Consider the following 24,701-nt stretch of genomic DNA (forward strand, 5'->3'; position numbering starts at 1 on the left):
AGATTCACTCTTCCCAGTCTGGTGCAGGTCTACAATACTTTTCCTGGTGTCCTTCGAAAGCTCTTTGGTCTTGGCCATGGCGGAGTTTGGAGTCTGACTGTTTGAGGCTGTGGACAGGTGTCTTTTATACAGATGATGAGTTCAAACAGGTGCCATTCATACAGGTAACGAGTGGGGGACAGAAAAGCTTCGTACAGAAGACGTTACAGGTCTGTGAGAGCCAGAGATTTTCCTTGTTTGAGGTGACCAAATACTTATTTTCCACCCTGATTTACGAATAAATTCTTTACAAATCCTACCATGTGAATTCATGGATTTTTTTTTCACATTCTGTCTCTCACAGTTGAAGTGTACCTCTGGTGCAAATTACTGACCTCTGTCATCATTTTAGGTGGGGGAACTTGCACAATCGGTGGCTGACTAAATACTTTTTTGCCCCACTGTATATACATACATACATACATACATAAGTCACTTATAAATAAATATTTGGAAAAGAAACATGTGTAGTTGTAGCAGCAAACAGTGTGTTAAGTGGATGCGTTGTACAGGGAGATGGCCACAGGCAGGAATGATTTCCTGTGTCGTTCAGTGGTGCTTTTCGGTAATCTCAGTCTCTCACTGAACGAGCTCCTGTGACTGACCAACATGTCATGGAGTGGGTGGGAGGTGTTATCCAACATTGTCTTTATCTTGGACAGCATCCGCCTCTCCGACACCACCTTGAGGGAGTCCAGCTCCATCCCCACAACATTGCTGGCCTTACGGATCAGTTTATTAAGTCTGTTGGCATCTGCGACCCTCAGCCTGCTCCCCCAGCATGCAACAGCATAGAGGATCGCACTGGCCACCACAGACTCATAGAAAATCCTCAGCATTTTCTGGCAGATGTTGAAGGACCTCAGTCGCCTCAAAAAATAGAGACGACTCTGGCCCTTCCTGTAAAGTGCTGTGGTGTTTTTAGCCCAGTCCAGTTTATTGTCAATGTGTACTCCAAGGTATTTATAGTCCTCCACAATGTCAACACTGACCCCCTGGATTGAAACAGGGGTCAAGTGTTTCCTGGTCTTCCTGAAGTCCACGATCAGTTCCTTGGTCTTTGCCACGTTGAGCTGCAGATGTATGAAGAAATATAAATAAATAAATATATACACAATAACAGCAGCTGTACAAGTATTAACTGGAAATGAAGAATATAGTGACCAGTGTTGTGCAATCCACATTATGTCTTGTGCAGTGCAAATATGCTTAAAGTGATTTAAGTGATGAAGTGAAAACAATGTCCAGAATGTCCAGTGTGTGTGTAAGAACTATATGTGTGGGTCAGTACTGTGTGGTGGTGTGATTGAGAGACCGTATCGCCTGCGGGAAGAAGCTCCTCAGTCTCTCTGTGTTGGTCTTCAGGGAGCGGAATCGCTTTCCTGACCTCAACAGAGAGAACAGTCTGTTGTTGGGATAGCTGAGGTACTTCACGATCTTCCTGGCCTTGGTCCAGCACCGCCTGCTGTAGATTGAGTGCAGGTCAGGGAGCTCGGCGCGGATGGTGTGCTCAGCTGACCGCACAACCCTCTGTAGAGCTCGTCTGTCCTGCATGGTGCTGTTCCCGAACCAGGTTAAGATGTTTCCCGTCAGGATGCTCTCTATGGTGCACGAGTAAAAGTTCCTGAGCACCTTGGAGGGCAGTTGGAAGTCTCTCAAGCGTCTGAGGTGGTAGAGACGCTGACGGGCCTTTTTCACCACGGTGTTGATGTGACAGGACCATGACAGGTCCTGCGTGATGTGAACTCCGAGGTATTTGAAGCTGTCCACTCTCTCCACTGGGCACTCGTTGATGACGGGGGTCAGGTAGTTCCTCTCCTGCTTAGTGCAGTCCACTATCAGCTCGTTTGTCTTACTCACGTTTAGAAGGAGGTTGTTCCTCTTTGTCTTTGTGTCTTTAACTGAATTTTAATTTGTAAGACTGTGAACATACAGTAAAATAATATGTAAGCATCAGTATCGACTTATTTTGTAACCAAAAACAGAAGTTAGCAACATAGCTTTTCTTGTGCTTTACATTCACCATAAACATCTTTCCTTATAAGTTCGAATAACCTTTTAAGTAACAGGAAAGTAACAAATCTTACAGAAAATAAAGCTCCACATTGATTACTTACAGATTATGGCTCAACAAACTCCCCAACAATGTAAACTGGGCTTAAAGCTGTGCAGCTTATTTTCTCCTCCAGGCATTTTCTCACACTGCCTGCGTGAACTTTGCCTGCTGCTTACAACACATCACCAAAGGGGGCAGTGTAGTGCACACAAAATAACTAAAGAAGAAGCCACAAACTCACGGGGTAATTCTGCCCACTAGTGGGAAAACTGAGAAATGCCCCAGCCACAAAGAAACCCAATAAAGCAACAACAGGGGGGCATAATATATGTCTTCATTTGCTTTCTTGCCATTTCCAAGCCAGTCAGTCTCTGTTGTGTGTGGTTTGAATATCAGTTCTCTTCTGCTATTCTTGACTCTCACTCGTGTGGCACACCTTCTCTCCATTTCTACCTTATCCCGGTTAATTATGCATCGTCATGCAAGTCTCCAGTATTTAGACTGTGGGAACTCATCCCCTACTTACTACCATAGTCTGACTCTGTTATGATTTGTAGCTTCAGCCTAATCACCAAATAATTCATGACTCAAACTCTGTACTTCAATAAATTATTTGGTCATTTTTAATTGATCTCTTCTTATAGAACTAACTTTAGGTCTAGTTAAAATGTCTTGATGCATTCTCAATCATCCAGGGAAGTAAATGTCCAAAAAGTTGATTCTGTTCATCTGGACGTAGCGTTTTGTGGGAGAAACATTGATCAACAATGATGGTCAGTGGTTGTTGATCAATGGTCATGAGAATTATTTGCATAATTAAGATTATGGCAGTGACCTCCCAGCCCATTGTTCCTTCAGTGTTTCAGTCATTATGCAAATGTACTATTTATAAGATTGGGGAAACCTGCAGTCAGCTGAGACTGAAGAAGTCACTTGGATGAGTGACGAAACGTTTCTCCCACAAAACGCTACGTCCAGATGAACAGAATCAACTTTTTGGAGATTTAGGTATAGTTGGGATCTTTACACAAAGTGGAGGCCAACTGGCTTGAAGACAAGCAAGAAGATGATTGGGCTAAAAAAAATATGAGCACTAGGTTCAACTGAGGTTCTTGCTGGAAAATGACATGCCCATATTGAATTCAATATTTCTCTACAATTACAAACTCAGTGTAAACTATTTAGATATAAAAACAAAGCTGACACTTGTGATACTTCATCAGAGGTGCAAGCATCGCAGCATATCCCTTTGTGTCAAAGTAACTGAGGATAAAACACAGAAAAACATGGAGATTTTCCTGGGCTTTTATAGATCACAACCCTCTTTAAAATGCTGCAGTACATCAAAAACTGAAGAAATCTACATATGAATGTTACCTGTACAAAGACTGATGCTGCTGAAGTGGAGTAGAGCAAAGTTAGAGGTTGTATTAAAGAAACAGCAAAGCGCTTTGCAATTTGGTATAATTCATAAACGTTGAAACGTTGAATTAGGCTTTCTTGTCCGGCCAACAACACTGTACACAATGGTAGACTGGTGCTTAATAACCAAGTGAATAAGGCCAAAAATAGAGATTTTTGATGGGAAACTGGTCTGGAAGTACACTGACAGAGAGAGCTGTGCAGGAAGTGTGGTTTTATCATGATAGACGCAAAGTAAAATTCATAACGATGTTTTTCAAATGTAGAGTGTAGTTTTCATCTTCTTTTGAATTTTGATTGGAGTGACAAAACATTCAGTTTCGGAATCTGTGAGATGTCTGCTTTCAGCACCCGACAACATGTCCGTGTATGTGCTATCGGGTGAAGGATATGCACTTTGTGTTTACATCCCTTTGCAGAATCCGGTCACTTACTCTTTGATCGTTGCTGTTTTAGCTGTTTGGTGGTTTTGTGAGCATTTAGCTGAGATTCTGAGGATTCTGGCAAAATGCATTTATTTTTAAAATTTGATTTCAGGATTTAATGAATCTATATCGGACTATTCAAATTAAAATAGATTTGTATTTAGAATTTTTTTAAACCCAGCCCAGCCTGTATTGAGTTGAGTTTGAAAGTGAGGGAAAGTGGAAGTTATAGGTGTTTAGACAAGCTACTGCACAACCTGGAAAGCAGGCAGATGACTGATACAGATGCACATCTTCCTTAATGTTGTTGAGTTTTTCTATTATATTTGTATATTATATGTGTGTCAAATGATGTGCTATATGATTATAGCACATTATCAATCAACTGAAGACTTAGACAGAATTTTAATTCATTTGAAATGCTTAGACAGTTTTATATTTTAATTATCATCCACCTGTGGCTTACTCAATCTTAGCTAATTATATACAAATCTCCACCCTTGCTTTTATTTTAAAAAATCTTGAAAGAGTAGTTGTAAAACGGCTAGTATCATTAGAAGGCATTAGATGATCAGATGTCCTGGAGGGAGTGAAGACAAGTACTTCGCCGCTGCCCTAACTACTCATTGTAACTTTTTCCGGTAGGACCCAGTGCAGGAGCCACACCACACAGTGATGCAGCTGGTGAGAACACTCACAACAGTGCCTATGTAGAAGGTAGTCATAATGGGGGTTGACGCTCTTGCTCTCCTCAGTTTGCGGATGAAGTGAGTCACTGTTGGGCTTTACTAACCAGTGATGCTGTGTTTTGTGACCAGGAGAGATCTTCTGAGATGTGTATACCCAGGACAGGTTGCTGTTACTGCACCATTCAGCCAGATGGTTAACTTCACTCCTGTAGTAGGTCTCATCATTGTTGCTGATGTGACCTACCACAGTTTTGTCATCTGCAAATTTGATGAATTGGTTGGAGCTCTGTGATGATGTGCAGTCGTGGGTCGGCACAGTGAAAAGAAGGGGGCTCAACACACATCTTTGGGGAGCCCCTGTATTCAGTGTTCTTATGCTGGCGGTGTTGCTGCCAACCCGTACTGTCTGCTGTCTTCCTGTCAGGAAATCCAGCAGCCAGTTACACAGCAAGGTGCTGATCTCTAGCAGATCCAGTTTGTGAATGAGCTGCTGGGGAATGATCGTGTTGAATGCTCAACTGAAGTCTATGAACAGCTTTCTAACATATGAGTCTCTAGTGTCCAGATGTGTGAGGGCTGGGTTAAAGGCAGTTGAAATTGCATCATCAGTCGAGCGATTTGATATATATAAACTGAAATGGATCCAGGTTGGGGGGAAGAAATGTTTTATGCTGAATCAGTTAAAATGTCTTGATGCATTCTCAATCATCCAGGTAAGTAAATCTCCCAAAAAATCTCCAGGTAAGTAAATCTTTGTCACTTGGATGAGTGACGAAACGTTTCTTCCACTGATAACACTACTTTCAGATGAACAGAATCAACTTTTGGGAATATCAGTTGAAATGGGTGGCTGTAGCTCAGGCGGTACCAACCTTCCGATCTACTGATTGGTTCGATTCCTGGCTTCCCCTAGTCTGCATGCCAAATATCCTTGGGCAAGATATTAACCCCAAATTACTCTCCGATGCATCCATCGGAGTAGGAATGTTACTTAGAAAGCACCTAGAACAATGTGCTTGTGTGAATGGGTGTGAATGGGTGAATGCACAAGTTGTGTAAAGCGCTCAGAAGAGTAGAAAAGCGCTATATAAGAACCAGTCCATTTACCAAATGATTCAGCATAGTCAGGGGAGGCCAGAACTGCTGCTAGAGCTTGAGCTTGTTTGGTGGCTGTGAAGACACCTTCTTTCTTGCACCTTCTTTCATCTGCTTTGATCCCACTCAAGGTCGTCCCATCTAGCACTGGGTATCTCTTTTTCTTTTTGGACATTCTCTTACCCAGTGTCTTCTTTCTCCACATGTAAAACAGATGCTGTACATCGTTTCATTTAAGACTGTTAGGCCTCTTGGCCCTCTAGATGTCTGTCTTACTTGCTATGGTGTTTGAACATACTCAGCACAGATGTTTCTGTATACTATACCGGCTGTTTATGACGTTCCATGTATGCCTGTCTGCAGGGGCTTGTCCTTCCATGATAGGTTCTCCTCTTCCTCCTCTTTCTTGCGTTTCTGCTGCCTGTGATATTCACTGAGCACACAGTTGGATGGAGCCATTCTCCTGATGTCTTCATGGATGTTTGTTGTCTCATTTCAAACTGTGGTACTGACACTCACCAGTCTCCGGCCTCCTTCCTTCCACTTAGCATACAGCCTCAGGGTGCTGGACTTGGGGTGAATCCCTCCTCCGGTCTTGATGTCAGTCTCTTCTGTCTCCTCCTTTGGCCAGCTTAATATCCCAGCAGGGTGCCTGATCACAGGCAGGGCGTAGGTGTTGATGGCCCAGATCTTGTTCTTACCGTTCAGCTGACTCCTAAGGACTTGCCTGACCCTCTGCAGGTAATTGGTGGTAGCAGCTGTCACTACAACCTCTTCATGATTCACATTTGCCTGTGGGATCAAATCAAATCAAATCAAATCAAAATTTATTTATATAGCACATATTAAAACAACAGTGTGCTTCACAGTCAATAAAAACATGAAACAGTTAAAACAAACAATAAAAGAGGACAACAAACAATAGGTAACAACGCAACAAGCTAATACAGCCAACTAGACAGAATCAAAAGCCAAAGTAAAAAAATTAGTTTTAAGACGTAATTTAAAAGACTGGATAGACTCGGCAGTGCGAATATGAATGGGGAGGTTATTCCAGAGTCTGGGTGCCACGGATCCCCAGGTACTTGTAATTGTCCTCTATGTCTGCAGTCTCGCCTTCTGGTAGTTCGATCCCCTCAGTTCTACTGCCTTCCCTCTGGTCATTATTATCCAACTACACTTTTTCAGTCCGAATCACATTTTCATTGCTGTATATCCTGGTGGTGTGGATCAGTAAATCGTTGTCCTGCTCACTGTTGGCATACAGATTGATGTCATCCATGTAGAGGGGGTGGCTGACAACTGTTCCATTCCGTAGTCGGTATTATTGAGGTATTATTTCAGCTGCTCCCGTTTGTAAACCCGCTTGTTCCCATGATTACGCATCATTACTCATCATCATTATTCATCTATGTATTACTTTTATGTATTAGTCATCTATTTGTTGTAATCATCTATCCTTCCAGGTGTTTATTACACAAAATAAGTTATATTATCACACTTCTGGCCACATAGCGCTGATATTCACTGCACATGCCCATATTAACTTTTTCCAGCCAGGTGTTTTCCTTTTCCCATTCTTCCCTGCTCTAATGCTGGGCTTACACTGTGTGGTTTTAGGCCCATTTTGAGACGATTTTTGAGTCGTGCGACCGTTTTGGTGATCGGACCGATTTTGGCCTTCATCGTGCGTCGTGTAGTATAAGTGGGGTAAAGAGCTCCCGACCAGCTCCCAATCATCAATCGCTCGTGAGGGTGTCACCGCAGCCGCTCACACTGCTCACGCGCAAACACGTAAACGTCGGTGAAAAAGACGGAATAGCACAGCAGTGCAGTGTGTGTACTATCCACAAGTGATGGAGGCACAACTTGTAGAACTTTGGAAAGCTCATCCGAGCCTTTTCGATGTGGCCTCACAAAATTATCACGACCACAACAACCGTGAAAATAGTTGGATTTGCATTGCTGCTCAATCACAGCTGCCTGATCAGTGTTTTTCATTAGCAATTTAGCAAAGTTGATGGTGGTGTCTGTGTGAGTGAAAGACAGAGAGGGAGAGCGAGCGACAGATTTTCTGCTATAACCTTAATTTTATGGACGCACAGGGTGAGCTCTCAGGTCGCATCAGAGCATCGGGCCGTATAGTGTGAGAGTACATCGTGACCTACAAACTTCTAACCCCTGCGAGTCAATCGTGCAGTTTGAGCAGGAACTGAATAACGCGACTGAAAAAATCGCACAATGTTTGCCCAGCGTTAGGTGTACTGACGTCTGAGACTTGCACCACAGTGTCAGCGTTTGTTTCCCTGTTGGCCATGCTTCTTGTTGTGGTCATCTGTTGTCTTCCAGTATTTTCTCCGTAAGCGACCTTTCCTCGACCAATGAGATAAGCGGTAATCTGAATTGTCATACTCGAATTGTCATAAGTGTGCTGTCAGCTCTTTGGTCACAAAGCAGGAGAGGGGCTGGGAATTATGTTTTCAAACAAAGTGTTAATTCCATTAAAAGTTATAGACTACTTTTGATTCTCACTGTATTACGGGACAAAGTGCGTCCCTTATTAGCTCAATACGGGACGTGTAATTTTGTTTCTAAATACAGGACGATTCCGTTTTTTAAGGGACGGTTGGCAACCCTATTTTAGATAGAAGTTGCCACTGCTAGCTAAGTCACTTTTGAATGATGCTAATGAGAAGAAAAACAAAAACCTGCCGAACAATGAGGCTGCTGTTTTAAAAACGCCAACTTTCTTGCGTTGGCAATGGGTCGTTAAAATATCACTAAGACACTTTCTTTATGTGCAATTCTTATTAAAACTGTTTTTTAATCAGTTAAAACTGTAAAACTAACGACATCATTGGTTTGAAAAAGAGCGCGAACAACAGCGAACAACTACTCACCACCTGGGTCTGTGCTTTTTAAAACAACAGCGCATTCGAAAACAAGTTATTGGCTGCAACATATTAATATACTTGCTTTTTTTACGGAAAAAATAAACATAACGAAGTTTCCGTTTTACTTACAAGTTTCTCCAAATGTGCTCTCCAGTCGCTCGAGAAGGGCAGCCATATTGAACAGAGTTTTCTGTCAACGTCGTTGAGGTTAGAGAGAAAACGTCATGACGTAGTTGACGTACACATGCGGAGCTCGGAAAAAAAACATTTACTCAAAAGTCATAATTAAGAAAGCAGTATTTACTCTTAACTTCTAAGCCATGTACAATTATAACTGTTTGAATCGTTAACGGAACAGAAAAGTTTTAAGTTGTTTCAACTTTGTGAGGAATTTCAATTGTTATATCCACAAACTTTATAAGTCAGGTAGACTGTTGGGGTTTACAGTGTAGAACAGCACTATATAAGAATCAGTCCATTTACCAAAGTTGAGTCATGACTGGATCTTACTGCATGACCATGACCAGTCCTCACTCCTATAGAAAATCTGTGGAGGAAGTTGAAGCTTTAAATCGAACAGCAGAAGATAAGATACATAACAGTTTTAGCGTTGATGTAAAGAGGAGCAGGCCTGTCCTGAGGTTTGTGCAAGCCCTTTGACCAACTAAAACAAATGTGTTACCACTGTGCTTGGCGGCTGGGCTGCTGTTCACGGACGTGGCAGTCCCTCTGGCTCACCGAGGTCTCCTTCCGATGGCGGTGTGGGCTCCTCCAGCTCGTCGCGTTCCTCCGGCTTGCCGAGCCAAATCATTTCCAGTCAGTTGAATTTACCACAGGTGGATTCCAATAAAGTTGTAGAAGCCGCTACTAGATGTGAACAAAGAATGCACCCGAGCTCCATTTTTGAGTGTCATGTCCAAGGTTATGAATACTTATGTACATGTTATATTACTGTTTTTTATTTTTAATAAATGTGCAATAATTTTAAATAAGTTTTGTCATTTGTCATTATGAGTAGGGATGGGTATCGTTTAGGTTTTATCCGATACCGGTGCCAAATCGGTACTTTTGAAACGGTGCCGGTGCTCAAACGGTGCTCAAACCGGTGCTTAAAGAATGGAGAACACAAAATTGGTACAAAAACCTCTCATGTTCAGCTGGTTTTTTGTAAAAAGATAACAATGTTAGCCTTTTCTGCAGCTATGGGGCATATATGGTATCACTCTTGGCTGGAAGCAGTGCTTAATCAATGGAAAAAACACAAACTTTGTCCAAAACCTCTCATGTTTAACTGTTTTCCACTTTTTCTTTGGTAATTTTAGCCTTTTTGGCCAGGGTGAAGGGAGTATCTGCCATCAAACAAGAAGACAGCCGCATGTAGCTATGATGAGGTTTGCTAGTTCACCTTCCATGCATTAATGTAATAACGTGGTTAGCCTACTCAACGTAAATTACACACGAACAACATTAAGCTACTCACGCAGAGAAGAACGGCTGCTGCTGCCATCATCATCCTCATCATTTCTGCTACACTGGCAGGGCTAGGGGCCAGGACTCTCCTCTTCGGGGTTTTTGGGGGATATTGCTAACTCCGGGTCAGATAACAGGCAACCCACGCACAGTAGATGCGCTCGGTGTGAGGTCTCGCAGCAAGCTATCATACGGCACATTTCTGGGCTTTTAAAAAAAACGCTATGCGTCGCCAGGTGTTTCATCGGATTTGAGGTGTTACCTCCTTTGACAGTATCACAGTATCAGCTTAAAGCACTTGTTGCAGGCTGCTGAGTTTGCATATTTTGCTGTGAAGTACAGCCAGACTTTTGACCGCTTCGCCTTGGGCATTTTTAATCTGTAGCTCTGCTCTAAAAGAACGCACGTACCTGGACCCGCCTACTATCCTCGGAAACGTAACATTATTGGCTAGAAGTGTATCACAGCTCAGGAAAAAAAAGCACCGAAATAAAGCACCGAAATGTGCGCTGCTTTTCGGTCTGGTTACTACCGTTTATGTCAGAACCGGTGCCGGACACCGGTACCCATCCCTAATTATAAGGTATTGTATATAGAGTTTTCAGGTGAAAAATTAATTGAATCCATATTAGAATAAGGCTGTAGCTAGTGCTGTCAGCGTTAATCTCGTTAAAATTATGTTAATGCCATAACCGCATTAATCGGGCAAATCTATGTTAGCGAGTTAATGCGGATAGCTCCGTGTGCGGGGCTGCACGGCCCTAAAGCGTTAAGGAGCTAACTGTGCTAACGCTAGACGTTGTGCAGTCCAATGCACGGGGCAATCTGTGTTTTTTTTTTTTTTGTTTTGTTTTTTTTCTTTTTTGCCTGTCCCGTTTGGCTCTTTTGCCATCAGAATTGTTGTCTAAAGGCAAAGAAAGATGCCCAACGGATTTACTTTACCAAATTGACCATCCCAGCCTTGCCATAATGGTCCATTTGATTCACCTTTTATTGTTTATTTTATTTTCACTTACTGAATACGGGACAGACTTGACTGGGGGAAAGAAGGGGAGAAAGAAAGAGGGAAAGAGAAACAGCTGAGAAGAGGGACGGGGGAGAAGGGCAAAAACCAAAAACCAACAGAATGAGCAGAAAAAGAAAAAAAAATAAGAAAAAAAGAAAAAAAAATGCATATATCAATCACCTGGGTCACCTGCTGAGAAAGAAAAAAGAAAACAAGCAGAAGAGAACAAGAGTAATAGAATAAACAACATCACAATGATATATGGGAATATGACAGTAAATACTAAATATTAAACATTATTGTGCAGCACATAAGATCAACAGAACACAGTGTGCTTTGAGGTAGGAGCCAAAAAGGGTGTAGTTTGTGGGTGTGACCACCCGTGTGTACACCTGTGAGCATGGACGCGTTTGTTTTTTGTTTTTTAAAAGGTTCCTTCATGTAATGATCTGCTAGAGGGTGTGGGGGGGCCACAGCCCCGTCCTCCAGGGCATGAAGCAGGTATGGAGGAGATCAAAACTCCAGACATCCAGAGGCCCCCAGAATACAAGAGACCAAGGAAGACCAACAGAGGGGCAGCCGCGCCACTGTCCCAGAAAGAGCTGAGGAGAGTCCCAGATGAGGGCTCACTCAGCAGCCGTGGAGCAGAAGCCAGGGGGAGTTGCAGTGATGCGCCCGTGAGCTCCGCCGGCAGCCAGCCGTGCCTGAGTGACCGAGCCCCAGGCCGAGAGGCCGGGGGCACCCCACCTCCGAAATGGCCCGAGAAAGCCCCAGGCTCCAGGCCCCGATAAGCGGCCGCCAAGGAGTGAGCCGGTGTGTACCTGGACGCCCATCCCCGGACACAAAGAACCACCAACGCACCGATGTCTGAGGGAGTCCGCCACTGGCAGGGGAAGTGGTGGTAGGGGGAGATAGGCCTCCATACCTTGGAGGGCCTAAGATGTCCCCAGAGAGGTGGCGCCTGACACCCAACCTGACATATAGACACAGAAATACAGGCACACACATATACAAACATCCATTCCCACCCTCATGCTCTCATATACACTTACTCCACACTCAACCAACGTGGAGACAGACATAAAGAGACGCTGTACACACGATCACACTCCCCAAGCGTACTCTAAGCCCCGGGTCTAGGTACCCTTGCCCCTGGAGGGGGGGATCTGTGCAATCTGTGTTAACTCGCTAACGGATTTGCGGCGTTAATGCGGTTATGGCATTAACATAATTTTATCGAGATTAACGCTGACAGCACTAGCTGTAACATGAGTAAATAATAAAGCTAGCCATCTGGAAGTCATCAAGACAGATCACAGTGCAGAGCAGCAGAGGGGACCATTTGGCTTTCTGTCGAGAGCACCAGCATGATCTATTTCCTGTACATCTAATCCTAACAATAAATATACAGTAAATGGTGTTGCAGACTCTTAGATTGCAGTTTGTTGCGAAGATGTGCTATATTTAGTTCCAACAACTTCATTTTGCATTCATTTGTTGTCTAAACAACCAAAGCCAATGTCATCCATGAGCAAGTTTAATTCTCTGTGGTAACATAGTGCTTCAAAAAAGATTGCATGGCACCTGTTCTATAAATACAGTGACCCTGGCTATGAATCACTATTATGATACCAGACAGTGGTAGTAAAAACAAAGAGGACATTTGTTATGTCAAAAGATAATTGATTATTTTGCAGAAAGAAAAGGTTAGAAGATTAGAGCTTGCCCGAATAATCATTCTCTAATTAAGCCAGAAATTATCTTCAAACATCCATATTTTTAAAAGAGAAAACACATCTAATATGACCAAGTTATAAAAAACAACTCTATTAGTTATTAGGTTGCCATTAATCAAAGCAGTCTCTTGATGCTTTTGTATCCAGTGTTGTTTTCTGAGTGAACTCCTGGTATTACTGAACAACACCAAACACCTTTAGACAATGTGAAACCATGTTTATTGATAATAAAAATGGAAATAATAAAGTCTAAACATCAATCTTGACATGAGATATGGTTTCAAAAAGGGAAGGTATGGCAAGTAACAAACAATGGTTTATATGACAGGCACGCTTTATGGGCTGCAGTATTGAGAAAACATGCAAACTCCACAAATTCATGAATCTGCCCCAGACATCTTAGGTAAATTGGTGAATTAGCCATGAACAAGAAATGGTGTCTAAAGCTTATATAACAAAATACTGTAGGAATGGATGGTGAAATGTGAGTTGTGAATTATTAGTAATACATTTCTTTCTTTCTTTTCTTTTTTTTGCTTTGTACCAACTTTTTATTAATAAAATATTAAATTCCATTGTGGAATAGCAGAGATTTTGTACCAAAAACTGCAAATCTTAAAGCTGCAAATGGAAACAGGACTTTTGAGTGTGTCCTCTGTGTGAGGTGCCATTGCCATCAGGAGTGCTGAAATGTTTAGGTCGGTGTGCAATACATTAAAATAAAATTCAGTTAATGTGATTAGGCAGTGTTTCTCAAGTTGAAAGGGGTGTGAAGGCGTACAAGTGAATATTTTTGGCAATGTAATCATTCAAATAAAGATTTCGCTACAAACTGACGAACATGCAGGGATGTCACTGATGAGCACAATGGCAACAGGAAAAACCAAATAAACTACTGTAAAGGGATGTTGATTGCCAGTCAATATGTTTATGTATAAGCTTTTACCAAATGTAGTGGTATTTTCTCATTTCTCAATTTTGTGCCTGCTCTCTTCTCTAGTTTGAGACTCAGACAATATGTCAGTTTGACATTGTACAGGATGTCACAATTCCTAAAATGCATTTGGAGGAGAGAGGAGGCACAGGTGGCTGCTTTTTAAAAGAGTTTACTGGTACTCTGGCACTTCGTTTCAAAAGGAAATATTCAAGATCTAAGAGTAATACTCTGATTAGAAAAAAAATGCTACACTTGTGTTCTAATTTCCCATCAAAATATTAAGAAATGAAGGGTGGCTCAAATCTTTTGCACTGTATATGCTTCAAAAATGTGTATACTGAAGTTCTTTTTTCTTGATTCTGATTCAGATTTTTCTATGCAGTGGTATAAAGTATAAAAACGATCATCATAAAATACTTTAACAGGAAGGAACTTTTCCATAATGATGAGCACAGCCGTGTTTTTTTTTCCCCTTTTCATTGAACACTATCTGCAGACACTACACAATGACACAGAAAGCGCACTTATTACAGATCGTCAAATCACTTGCTACCCATGCAGTTCGCAAACTTAGCATCTTCCTCCCTTTAAATACGATTCCAAGTCCTCTTTTCTTAATTGTGTACTTTTTCGATTCTCTCTACCGAGGATGAAGCGTTCAATACTTTCCTGAAGGGATCTTTACGTCTTATTTCTTATGTTTTAAAAAAGACAAACAAAACCCAAAGAAAAAACAAACAAACAATCAAACAGAGGGATAATGAGAATAATCCCCACCCCCCGTTTAAAACAAAGGGCAGTGATAATCCATAGTGCAGCCAGACAGCGTCCTCTGTCTTCCTTGCTCTTCACACCACAAATACCTGGCGAGAAGATTTGGATTAAGACTAATGAACTGGGAGTACAATAATCTCCGTTCACGGCGGAGGACCGCCTCATTGTCTCGCTGTATGATTTTTGTTTGTGCGCCTTCGAAGGCTAAAGACGATGTCTATCCGGGGATATTTTGTCGCTTTTTCCAAATGCACAATTTTTCTCTCCCTGAGGATTTTGTTTCTTGTACCTGCAGGGTTGCAGGTCCGCAGCCAAGGGGATTCTCAGTCCTACAACAAAGTGATGGACAATATCACAGTCCGACAAGGAGAGACGGTCTTTCTCAGGTGAGTCTCCCCTCACACAAGTGTCTCGCTTCTGCTACTGCTGTTTATGAATTCCACCGCCAAAGTTATGCACTGCCTGTAGGCTGCCCTAAATGAAATATGTGGAATGGGATCGAGTAGCAGAAGGACTGACGTGCTGTCTGTTTTATCATGCAACCGACGTTAAAAACGGGCGGGGGGTTGAGCGGATTAGTCTGTGGAAAACACTCCATTCAAAAACGACACTGCTAATCTTCTGCAGCTGTTAACTAGAGACACTGATTGTTTTAATTGTTGTGTGACGATGCAGAACTAAAGGTGATGGGGAAAGCGTGTTTCTGGAAGGAGGACACGAGCAAAAACTGTTGTAAAGTGTTTGCTGATGGCTGTAGATGAATAGAAATATAGTTGTGGTTACAGAAAAAAAAAGAACTGAGTGACAAGTCCGTAAACACGTTTTGTTTCTTCAGCGGTCCCCAAACCTTAGTTGGACACGGGGATTTGTGTTACTTTTACGTAATGCAATGTTGAGAGCAACAGAACCAATAAGGACAATGACCAAAGCAATTAATTTTATCACTGTTATAGGAATAGTGTTACTACTGTTTAAAGCAGGGCTGCTCAAAGTTAAGAAGGGGCAAATAGAACCAGGCTGAAAAACAACAACCCACATTCATCAAGAAGGCTTCTGCTGATAGTGACTTTCCATATGGAAAACTGACAGCTGCATAAGTATCAATGAAATCTTAATAGCCAAACAAAGGTGAAAAAGCTCACTGGTAATATCCAAACCAACTATAATTTTATATTTAAGTGATTTAGCTGGTGGAATTCTTTCTTCAACTCACTTCATCCATTTGCTAAGTCTGCCAAACTAATGGCCACAGGTCTTTAACCACTCACAGTCATACGTCACTATGCTGCGAAAATAAAAGGATTACCATATGACATATGTGTAATTAACAGATCATGAGACAATTTCTAAATTATCCCAAGCATATTGTTTCTTGCCTATTTTTGCGTGAAAAATATCAGCATGTCAGACAAACCCATTCACTGATATTATCTTCAACATCCCAATGCAGACTGGCTGACAAATATACTGCTTGCTTTTTCTACAAAATCCTCTTCATAATCCATTGTTTGGACATCACAGAGGCCTCTTCTAAAAGGTCATCAGTATGGTAAATAATGAACATAACTTGGCTGTTCCTTCATTAGGTGTAAGCTGACACAATAGGGAGTAAGGCTGGGATAAAGTGCTGACTAAACAACAATACAGCAAGACAAACTTAATCACACTGGCATCAACGTGCTCATTTTGCATTTATGGAATTAATAGAAAAACAAAATAAGCAAACAAGAGTAAAGTTGTTTCACAGACTTGGAACAAATTTTCTCCTTTTAGGATTTGTAAAGCAAATCCTTAAAATGGTAAAATGGCAACTGTTGCAAAAGAACAGTTAAAATTTATTTCAGTTTTACCTGTGTGTTATTGTATAATAGTAAATCAGATTTTTCTGAATATTTTGCACAATTTTTAGCCACAGTACTAGACTCTTGCTGAAATACTTTACAGTCCCAATCAAGCACTGTACTGACTGACCTACCACTATTTCAGCACCACCGATAGCAATCTATCATGTCCTAATATTGTTTAGGAACAATGTCAAGTCCCAACAGTATGTAACAGAGTCAAAGTTGCTCTAGATCAGTCTAAACAGCAGAGCTTGTAGGGCAACAACAACACAAAAATACATAGCATTCTTGCTCCTATCCATATTGAAACTGTCATGGAATGTCAACCCATCGCTAACCCTGAAAGAAGGTCAGTGGGATTGGCAAGTCTAAACCTACTATGATGCGTATCAGTCCTTCAGGCTGAGCAGTAATGATTGTTTTGGTCTGATTCATACATTCTGTGGCTGTGCTGTGCTTTGATCTTGTTAGTGAGTGCTTGCTCATGAAGTCACATCAGTTGAAAAGACATCTGAATCTAAAGCACATGCATTTATGGAGCTCTATGCACAATGTATAAGACTGCCCAGCTTTATAGAGTCGATGCTTCTGAACAAATATATTTTTCTGCAACTCCTGATTTGCTCATGAAATCAGGATCTTTTATATTTATGGACGGGAGGGATCTACACTATATCAACTGTAGTTTTAAAATAAGCAGGAATGCCTGCATCAAGTAAACCCTCACATTAATATCATTAATTGTTAAGATATTTTACTGATGATATGCAGTGGGTTTTAGATGTGATGATTTGTTTGCATGTTTTCCTTCATTATTTACATTCCGGGGATTCTTGACATGAGGGCAATTTTTATAAACAGGACAGAGGATTGTTTGTGTGATCAGGCAGCCTGCCAGCTGAGTCCAGAGTCTTTCTTTTTGTTCCATCCAGAACAGCTTCTGTTTTAGGTTTAATGGCAATAAGAACTGTGGATGTGTACACAAAAACAGTATGTAAGTTAAAATCCATGGTCTTACGACCTTAAACATTTCCAACATAAAACAACTTAACCTTCTACATTAAATTGATTAAATTGATCTACAATGACCTTTACTTTTAGTTGTACAACACTGAAAACACAAAACTGTGACACAATTTGAAGAATTTTAGAGGCAGTCAGTTTACAGTACAGCAACAAAAGAATATAAAAAAAGAGGACAGAGAATGAACATTTAGCAACATGCTTGAGTCACACTGGAACCTGAGCAGGATAAAAGGCCATCATAGTATTAGTAATCAGGTAATTAGGTTACCTGATGCAGGCAGGGCCCTTACAATAGCTAGGTGAGTTATTTTGTATTACCTTTATAGTACTTGGAAAACTTGAATCTGTTTGCACTTCTCAGACTTACCACTCCTGCTGTGTGCAGTGCTAACAAGCTACACATTGCCCTTTTTTTGACAACTGAGTAAGAGTAAACAAAAGAGTAAACCAATTAGTAATAGTAGCATAATAAGAATTTGATAACCTGCTAGCACTATGAAGGTTATGTATGTGCATTTGAATTTTAATCCATTATTAGAATGGCTTTAAATGGTAATAACCTCATAAGAATAAGGTTGTACTGACTGATGTTTTAGAATAATAGGAATAATAAGAAATATAATATAATAATATTATAATGCCTCAGTTAATCCTGGTTCTCCAGCATCCTACTTTGCTTAAAAGCAATAATGTAAATGTTGTGTTTATCGTTCTGACTTATTAAATGGAAACATTGATGGTACGTGTGGTTTCTGTGTAATAAGCAGGAATTAGGGTTGCAAAATGCAAAACTGCCTATTTCTAGTTGGTAAAAAAAATTAACCTATTGAAGGAAATGTCAAGACATGTTAGATGGAAATATCTTTGGTGTTTGTTTGGTTATATAAGTAGGAATTAGGACCGCAAAATGCAAAACTGCCTGTTTTTCATTAGTACCACATTAATAACTTATTAAAGGAAACGTCAAATGTGATAATCACCTAGGAATACCTGTTGTAGTTTATGTGTAATAAAAGGAATCTGGGCTGCACTATGTAGTGATTAACATGGTATTAAGTTGAAACAGGCAGTTTTGCATTTTGCAACCCAGATTCCTTTGTATTACACAGAAAGTACCACAGATATTCCGAGGTAATTATTGCAATTCTTAAGGTGCCCTTATTAATTTTTAAAAAGAATTAGAATTGAAGCATTATAATATGGTAATACTTTCCTATTATTGTAAAACATCAGTCAAAACAGTCTTATTATTATTAAAGGTTATTACCATTTAAAGCCTTTCTAACAGATGATAATTCAAATGCACAGACACATCCTTTGCATTGCTAGCAGGTTGTTTTATATTGTTACCAAGGTATTACACTACTTTCTCTAATTGGTGTTGCTTCATCGTTATAGCTTTGTTTCCACTTTATTACTCCATGTTTTGTCCCTTTGTTATTCAGTAAATGAATTTCAGTATAATATTACTCACCTGTAACCATTGTTGCTACAATTATGTTACTTGGATATTACTCGGTTATTAGGTGGTAATAATGTGCAAATTTCCATATTATTACCTTTTTGTTCCCACTTTATTACCCAACTATTACCTCATTATTACTAATCAGTAGTCGAAAGCACTACCATAAGACTAATTATCAGTTTATCTTGATGTGAACGGACTCGCTAGTTTATCCCTGCTAAGGCCTCCTGTGGCGAGAGTATAGAGAGTTGCTGCATAGCAACTATCAGCATAGGCACATAACCGAAAACAATAGGAATACAAAAATATGATGATTCATTTATCTCTATTAACTTGATTGAAAATAGTTTAAATTAAAAAAAAATCACTTCATCAGCACTATTAATAATACTCCATTATGGATGTGGATCTGAACATCTAAAGTGCTCAAGCATTACAATAAACCGAAACATGAAAATGCACAGATAAGTTGATTTTGCTTTTTACCTTGCTGTGGCTTTTACCTATGGTGAAAGCCACTGCTGACCCAAAGGCTTGTGTCACATTTGCCAAAAAACATTATAATGATCCCCTAGACCTTTGGGAAAATATTCAGTGGACTGACAAGATAATAATAATAATAATAATAATAATAATAATAATAATAATAATGGATTGCATTTATATAGCGCTTTTCTAGGCACCCAAAGTGCTTTACAATTCCACTATTCATTTACTCTCACATTCACACACACTGGTGGAGGCAAGCTACAGTTGTAGCCACAGCTGCCCTGGGACAGACTGACAGAAGTGAGGCTGCCATATCGAACCGTCGGCCCCTCTGGCCAACACCAGTAGGCGGTAGGGTAAAGTGTCTTGCCCAAGGACACAACGACCAGGACAGAGAGAGCAGGGGGATCGAACGGGCAACCTTCCGGTTACAGATGAGCTTCCCAACCCCCTGAGCCACGGTTGCCCCATAAAACAAGATAAAAATTTAAGATTTTGCAAGGTTTGCATCTCGTATAACTGGTATAAAACTAACTCAGCATTTAATAAATAGAACATTATATCAACAGTCAAACATGTAGTTTGTGTTGGGGCCTCCTTTGCTCCTTCAGAAACTCGAACAACTTGTCGTTGTTGCTGTTGGAACCATAAATTCTGCTCCAGAATATCCTGACTATGGAGCATACCCTTATGTCCTGCTACATAACCCTTGGGACACAGTAGGACAATGATCCAAAACACACCAACAAGTCCACCTCTAAATGGCTAAAAACCCCCAAAATGTTTTGTTGTGGCCTAGTTTGTATTTAAGATGAATAACTTTAATAATTGACCAACGCGTTTCAGCTTGTGGCCTTCATCAGGATGACCCTGATGAAGGCCACAAGCCGAAACGCGTTGGTCAATTATTAAAGTTGTTCATCTTCCCTCAAGTGTTGCTGGAGTTCCTGCTTTGTTAATTCTTTCATCCTCTCCTTGCACCTTGGAAGCAGGTGAAGTTGTGCCAGAAATTTTTTGCTGCTAGTTTGTATTTAATCCAATAGAGAATGACCTTGACAGTAGGGCTGCTCAATTAATCGAATTTTAATCACGATTACGATCTGGGTTTTCAACGATCATTAAAAATGACTGAGCTGATTATTAGCCCCTCCCTCATTTATCCGCGACACCTTAAAGGCCGGTCCGTGAAAATATTGTCGGGCATAAACCGGTCCGTGGCGCAAAAAAGGTTGAGACGGCTGATTAAGAGGACCCGAGGGAAGCTCGGAAAGCTAAGCAGAAGTTATTTGGAGAGGAGAGTGACTGCCGTTGGTTGAAAAGAGAGGTTAAAAAAAAACTTCAGTGGTGTTGCACACTATTTTATATTATTTTTTAAAGTCATTATTCAATACATTGTTATTGTTAACCCTTTAAAGCCGGTCAGAGCAGCACGCTCCGTTTTGTGTAACTATTTTTAAATCCCTGTAGAACCTGAACCGTGTAAGCTAGCGCAATAATTTGTTTTGCATATGAAACTTACATCTTATGCCATCAGCTTGTCCTCGGTCACGGTTTCCTTCCACATAAATTGCATAAAAAGCGCTTGCAGGAACAAAAACATAATATTCCAGAAACACGCTTTGCCGATCCGATCAGCTGTTCGTAACACTTCGCACATTGAAACAGACGTCACCGCTAACTATCACATGTCCGCCATTTCCTGCCCGAAACCGGAAGTGATGTCATTTTCGCGGAAAATGTAGTTTTTTTTTTACTTGTAGGCCTTAAAAGCCTATACTGGTCATGTTTGACTTTTCTGAATAGTTTCTGGGATGCTTAGAACTCGAATTGCACTGCTGGAAATAGTTTATTTTGATGCACCTGCTGTTTTCTTTGCAAATTTGCATCATAGGATTGTTTTTGTTTTTCCTGCAGTATATAAAAATTGCTGTATCTCCAAAATAAAACTATGAAGACACTCAAAATTAATTTCCTGTTGTTGTAAACTATTTTTTGCAACTTTTTTGTATTTAAAGTTTTGAGGGATAAACCTCTTAAATTTCTCCAAGTAAAAATATATGTTAAAAAACAAAAACGATTTTCAATTTTCTTGTAGTTTATTGCACTTTTTTGCAATTAATGTAGTTACTATGGACTTAATGCATACATATTATTAAAATATGGGCTATAACAGTTGTATAGCAACTTGAAATGCTCCCACAAATGGCACTACAACATGTAAAAAAATAATATAAGCTCTGGCGGACTTGGTTCTATGGTAGGTCTTAAAGGGTTAAATAAATATCGTCAAATAATCGAGATCTCAATTTCAGTGAAAATAATCGTGATTATCATTTTTGCCATAATCGAGCAGCCCTACTTGACAGGGTGTTCAGGCTCAAAATCCCTCCAGTATGACTGAATTAAAACAATTCTGAAAAAAAAGAGAGGGCCAAAATTCCTCCACAGCAACGTGAAAAACTCATTGCCAGTTTGCCTGTACATCCTGCTGCCAAGGGTTGAACAACTAGTTTTTAGGTTTGATGGATAATTACTTTTTTCATCTATTAACAATTTGTGTCCATGACCACGCGAAAAAATAGATGTGTTTTTTTGACTATTTCACAAACTGGTGTGATATCATGCTGGAAACTTATTTTAAGGATTAATGTATTACTATTTACTGTTTACTTTATTATTCCATATTTCTTCACTTATATTGTACTCCACCAGCAAGGTGTTTGAGAACCACTGTTCTCAGCCAAATAAATTACTTTTATTTGAGGGCGAGAGTAGGACTTGATATTGTTATTGGATACGGTTTATATGGCCTTCGTTAAAGTTAAGAAAGTTAATGCATTCTGAAAGGACTCATTGGGGCAAAAATGACAAAAATAAAAACTCTTTACTTGTACAGGAGTGTCATTTACTTGTTAAAACCATGCAAAATGATTAAACAAAGCAAGTAAGTTTAGTCATGTTATTCAATTGCTTTGCTCTTCTGAAAATTTAATTTACACCAGTAATTTATGCCACAGCAGTAGAAGGACATCATGGTAATTAAGTGGGACACTTTTCAGTTGCAAAATTTTAGACATGGCCCAAATAAATTTAAATAAACAATTTAACTAAAACAAGAGGCAAAGTTCTTGAGACCATACATTAAAATACCTCCCTCAAAATCAATGTCAGTCGTGTCAGGGTTCCTGGGTCGTTGACTAAGTGTTTTCCGTTTTGTCATGTTCAGTTTATTTTCACATCTATGTTTTCTGCGTCAGCATACCGCCTGCGTATTGTGTTCCAGTTATTTCCATGTAACATTAGTCAGACTAAGTTCAGCTGTGTACTCACCGGTTTCTAATCCTTCATCACCCAGCGTGTATTTAAGTCCTCAGTTCCATCCAATCGTTGTCGTGTCATTGAAGTACATGTGATGTTATGTTGTCGTTTCCGCCTGCGTTCAGTCAGCCAGCCATTCAGTCTTTCAGTCAGTCCTTCAGTCATTCAGTCAGTCGTCCAGCCAGCTAGCCAGCCAGCCATTTCCTACCTCTGTTCTGTTTGTTCACTCCATCGACAATAAACACCAACCTTCACCTACCTACCTGTAAGTAGATCCTAGATCAAAGTAGGGAGGATGGGTATAGGGCACATTGGGGAGAGTGTAAATTTTTAAATTTACACGGCTGCTATTTATTTTGTTGTTAGTGCACTGTATTTGATTTCACGTGCGTACATGCTAGGCACTGTGTAATTTCATAATTACATGATGGGACAGTTGAAATCTATTTTAAAGAAGCGAGAGAACTGCTGTTTTGGTCCGTGTAAGTATTTTTAATGTCTGTCTTTGTGTATGAGTCACATGTTTGTGTCCTGTTGTCTGTACTGACTATTGTTGTGAGGTGTATGTTGTAACTTACTTAGAGTTTAGGCATATGCAAATGCTTCACAATGTTAGTTAGTTCACCCTGACTCAATGCTTAGATAAAGTGGAAAAACACATTTCATTGGCTGGCTTTGTCATAGTGCTTTGTAGTAGTAGTAAATGCAGGACTAGACCTTTATTGCTAATACAGAAGAACACAGAAAGAGAAAATACTCAGGCATAGATGAAACTATGAAACACACAAGACGAGCGAACACACAGCATGAGGAAATATGATGCTGACATGTACTTAGCACTTAGTTCCTCCTATGCTGAGGGGCGCATCAGGCAGCTAACGATCTCCATCAATGTTGGTCAGCAGCGACTGCTTCGACTTTTACCAGGCGATGTTGACGGTTTATCATCCATAAACCATAAACGTAAATACAGCCATACTGGAGGGTTTTTGAGCATGAACATGCCAAATCATCTCTATTGGATTAAATATGAACTTTATTTGTTTATTTTGTTAGCCATTCAGTGGACATGCTGGTGTGTTTTGGATCATTGTCCTGCTGATCATTGTCCCAAGGGTTATGAACCAAGACATAAGGGTTATGGACATTCTTCATAATTCAGGATTTTCTGGTAGAGAGCAGGATTTATGGTTCCAACAACAACAGCAGCAGCTTTGTTTTTGTTCTTTGTATTACAACAAACAATCTCATAGTGTCTATATATAAAAAATGTGTGTGTGTGTGTGTGTGTGTGTGTGTGTGTGTGTGTGTGTGTGTGTGTGTGTGTGTGTGTGTGTGTGTGTGTGTGTGTGTGTGTGTGTGTGTGTGTGTGTGTGTGTATATATAACGGAGCAGTTGTCAGCCACCTCCTGTACATGGATGACATCAAGCTGTATGCCAAGAGTGAACGAGACATCGATTCACTGATCCACACTACCAGGCTATACAGCAATGACATTGGAATGTCGTTCGGACTGGAGAAGTGTAGTCGGATGGTATCAAAGAGAGGGAAGGTAGTCAGAACTGAGGGGATTGAACTACCAGAAGGCAATATTGCAGACATAGAGGACAGTTACAAGTACCTGGGGATCCCGCAGGCAAATGGGAACCATGAAGAGGCCGCTAGAAAGGCTGCAACCACCAAGTACCTGCAGAGGGTCAGGCAAGTCCTGAGGAGTCAGCTGAATGGTAAGAACAAGATCCGGGCCATCAACACGTACGCCCTGCCCGTGATCAGGTACCCTGCTGGGGTAATAGGCTGGCCAAAGGAGGAGATAGAAGCCACTGACATAAAGACAAGAAAGCTCCTTACCATGCATGGAGCATTTCTTCAACAGATTTGATTCAACCATGAGACAGTCTACAACATCGGCTGCAGACTCACCCACCCCCACTGCTGCTGTTCCACCTCTGACACCTCAGACACTTCACACCTCCTCTATTCACCCTGCTCACTCCTCCCCACCCCCAACAACA

General features: G+C 40.6%; 1 protein-coding gene across 10 annotated transcripts in view; it reads left to right on the plus strand.

The window, feature by feature from the left end:
- The first annotated feature begins 14,097 nt into the window (after nt 1-14,097).
- Nucleotides 14,098-24,701, plus strand: part of ntm (neurotrimin) — a 152,764-nt gene continuing 142,160 nt past the window's right edge. For 9 of the 10 annotated variants that reach the window (XR_003273586.1, XR_003273587.1, XM_026181960.1 and 6 more), the window contains exon 1: nt 14,661-14,929. Coding sequence is in view for 8 of the 10 variants with exons in the window: in XM_026181960.1 (XP_026037745.1) it covers nt 14,757-14,929 (173 nt within the window). In the remaining 2 variants the exon portion in view is untranslated. Of the gene's footprint in view, nt 14,930-24,701 lie in introns of all 10 variants that reach the window. The other variant, XM_026181955.1, reaches the window with a different exon arrangement.

Source organism: Astatotilapia calliptera, chromosome 10 (genome assembly GCF_900246225.1).
Source record: "Astatotilapia calliptera chromosome 10, fAstCal1.2, whole genome shotgun sequence".
Lineage (NCBI taxonomy): Eukaryota > Metazoa > Chordata > Actinopteri > Cichliformes > Cichlidae > Astatotilapia > Astatotilapia calliptera.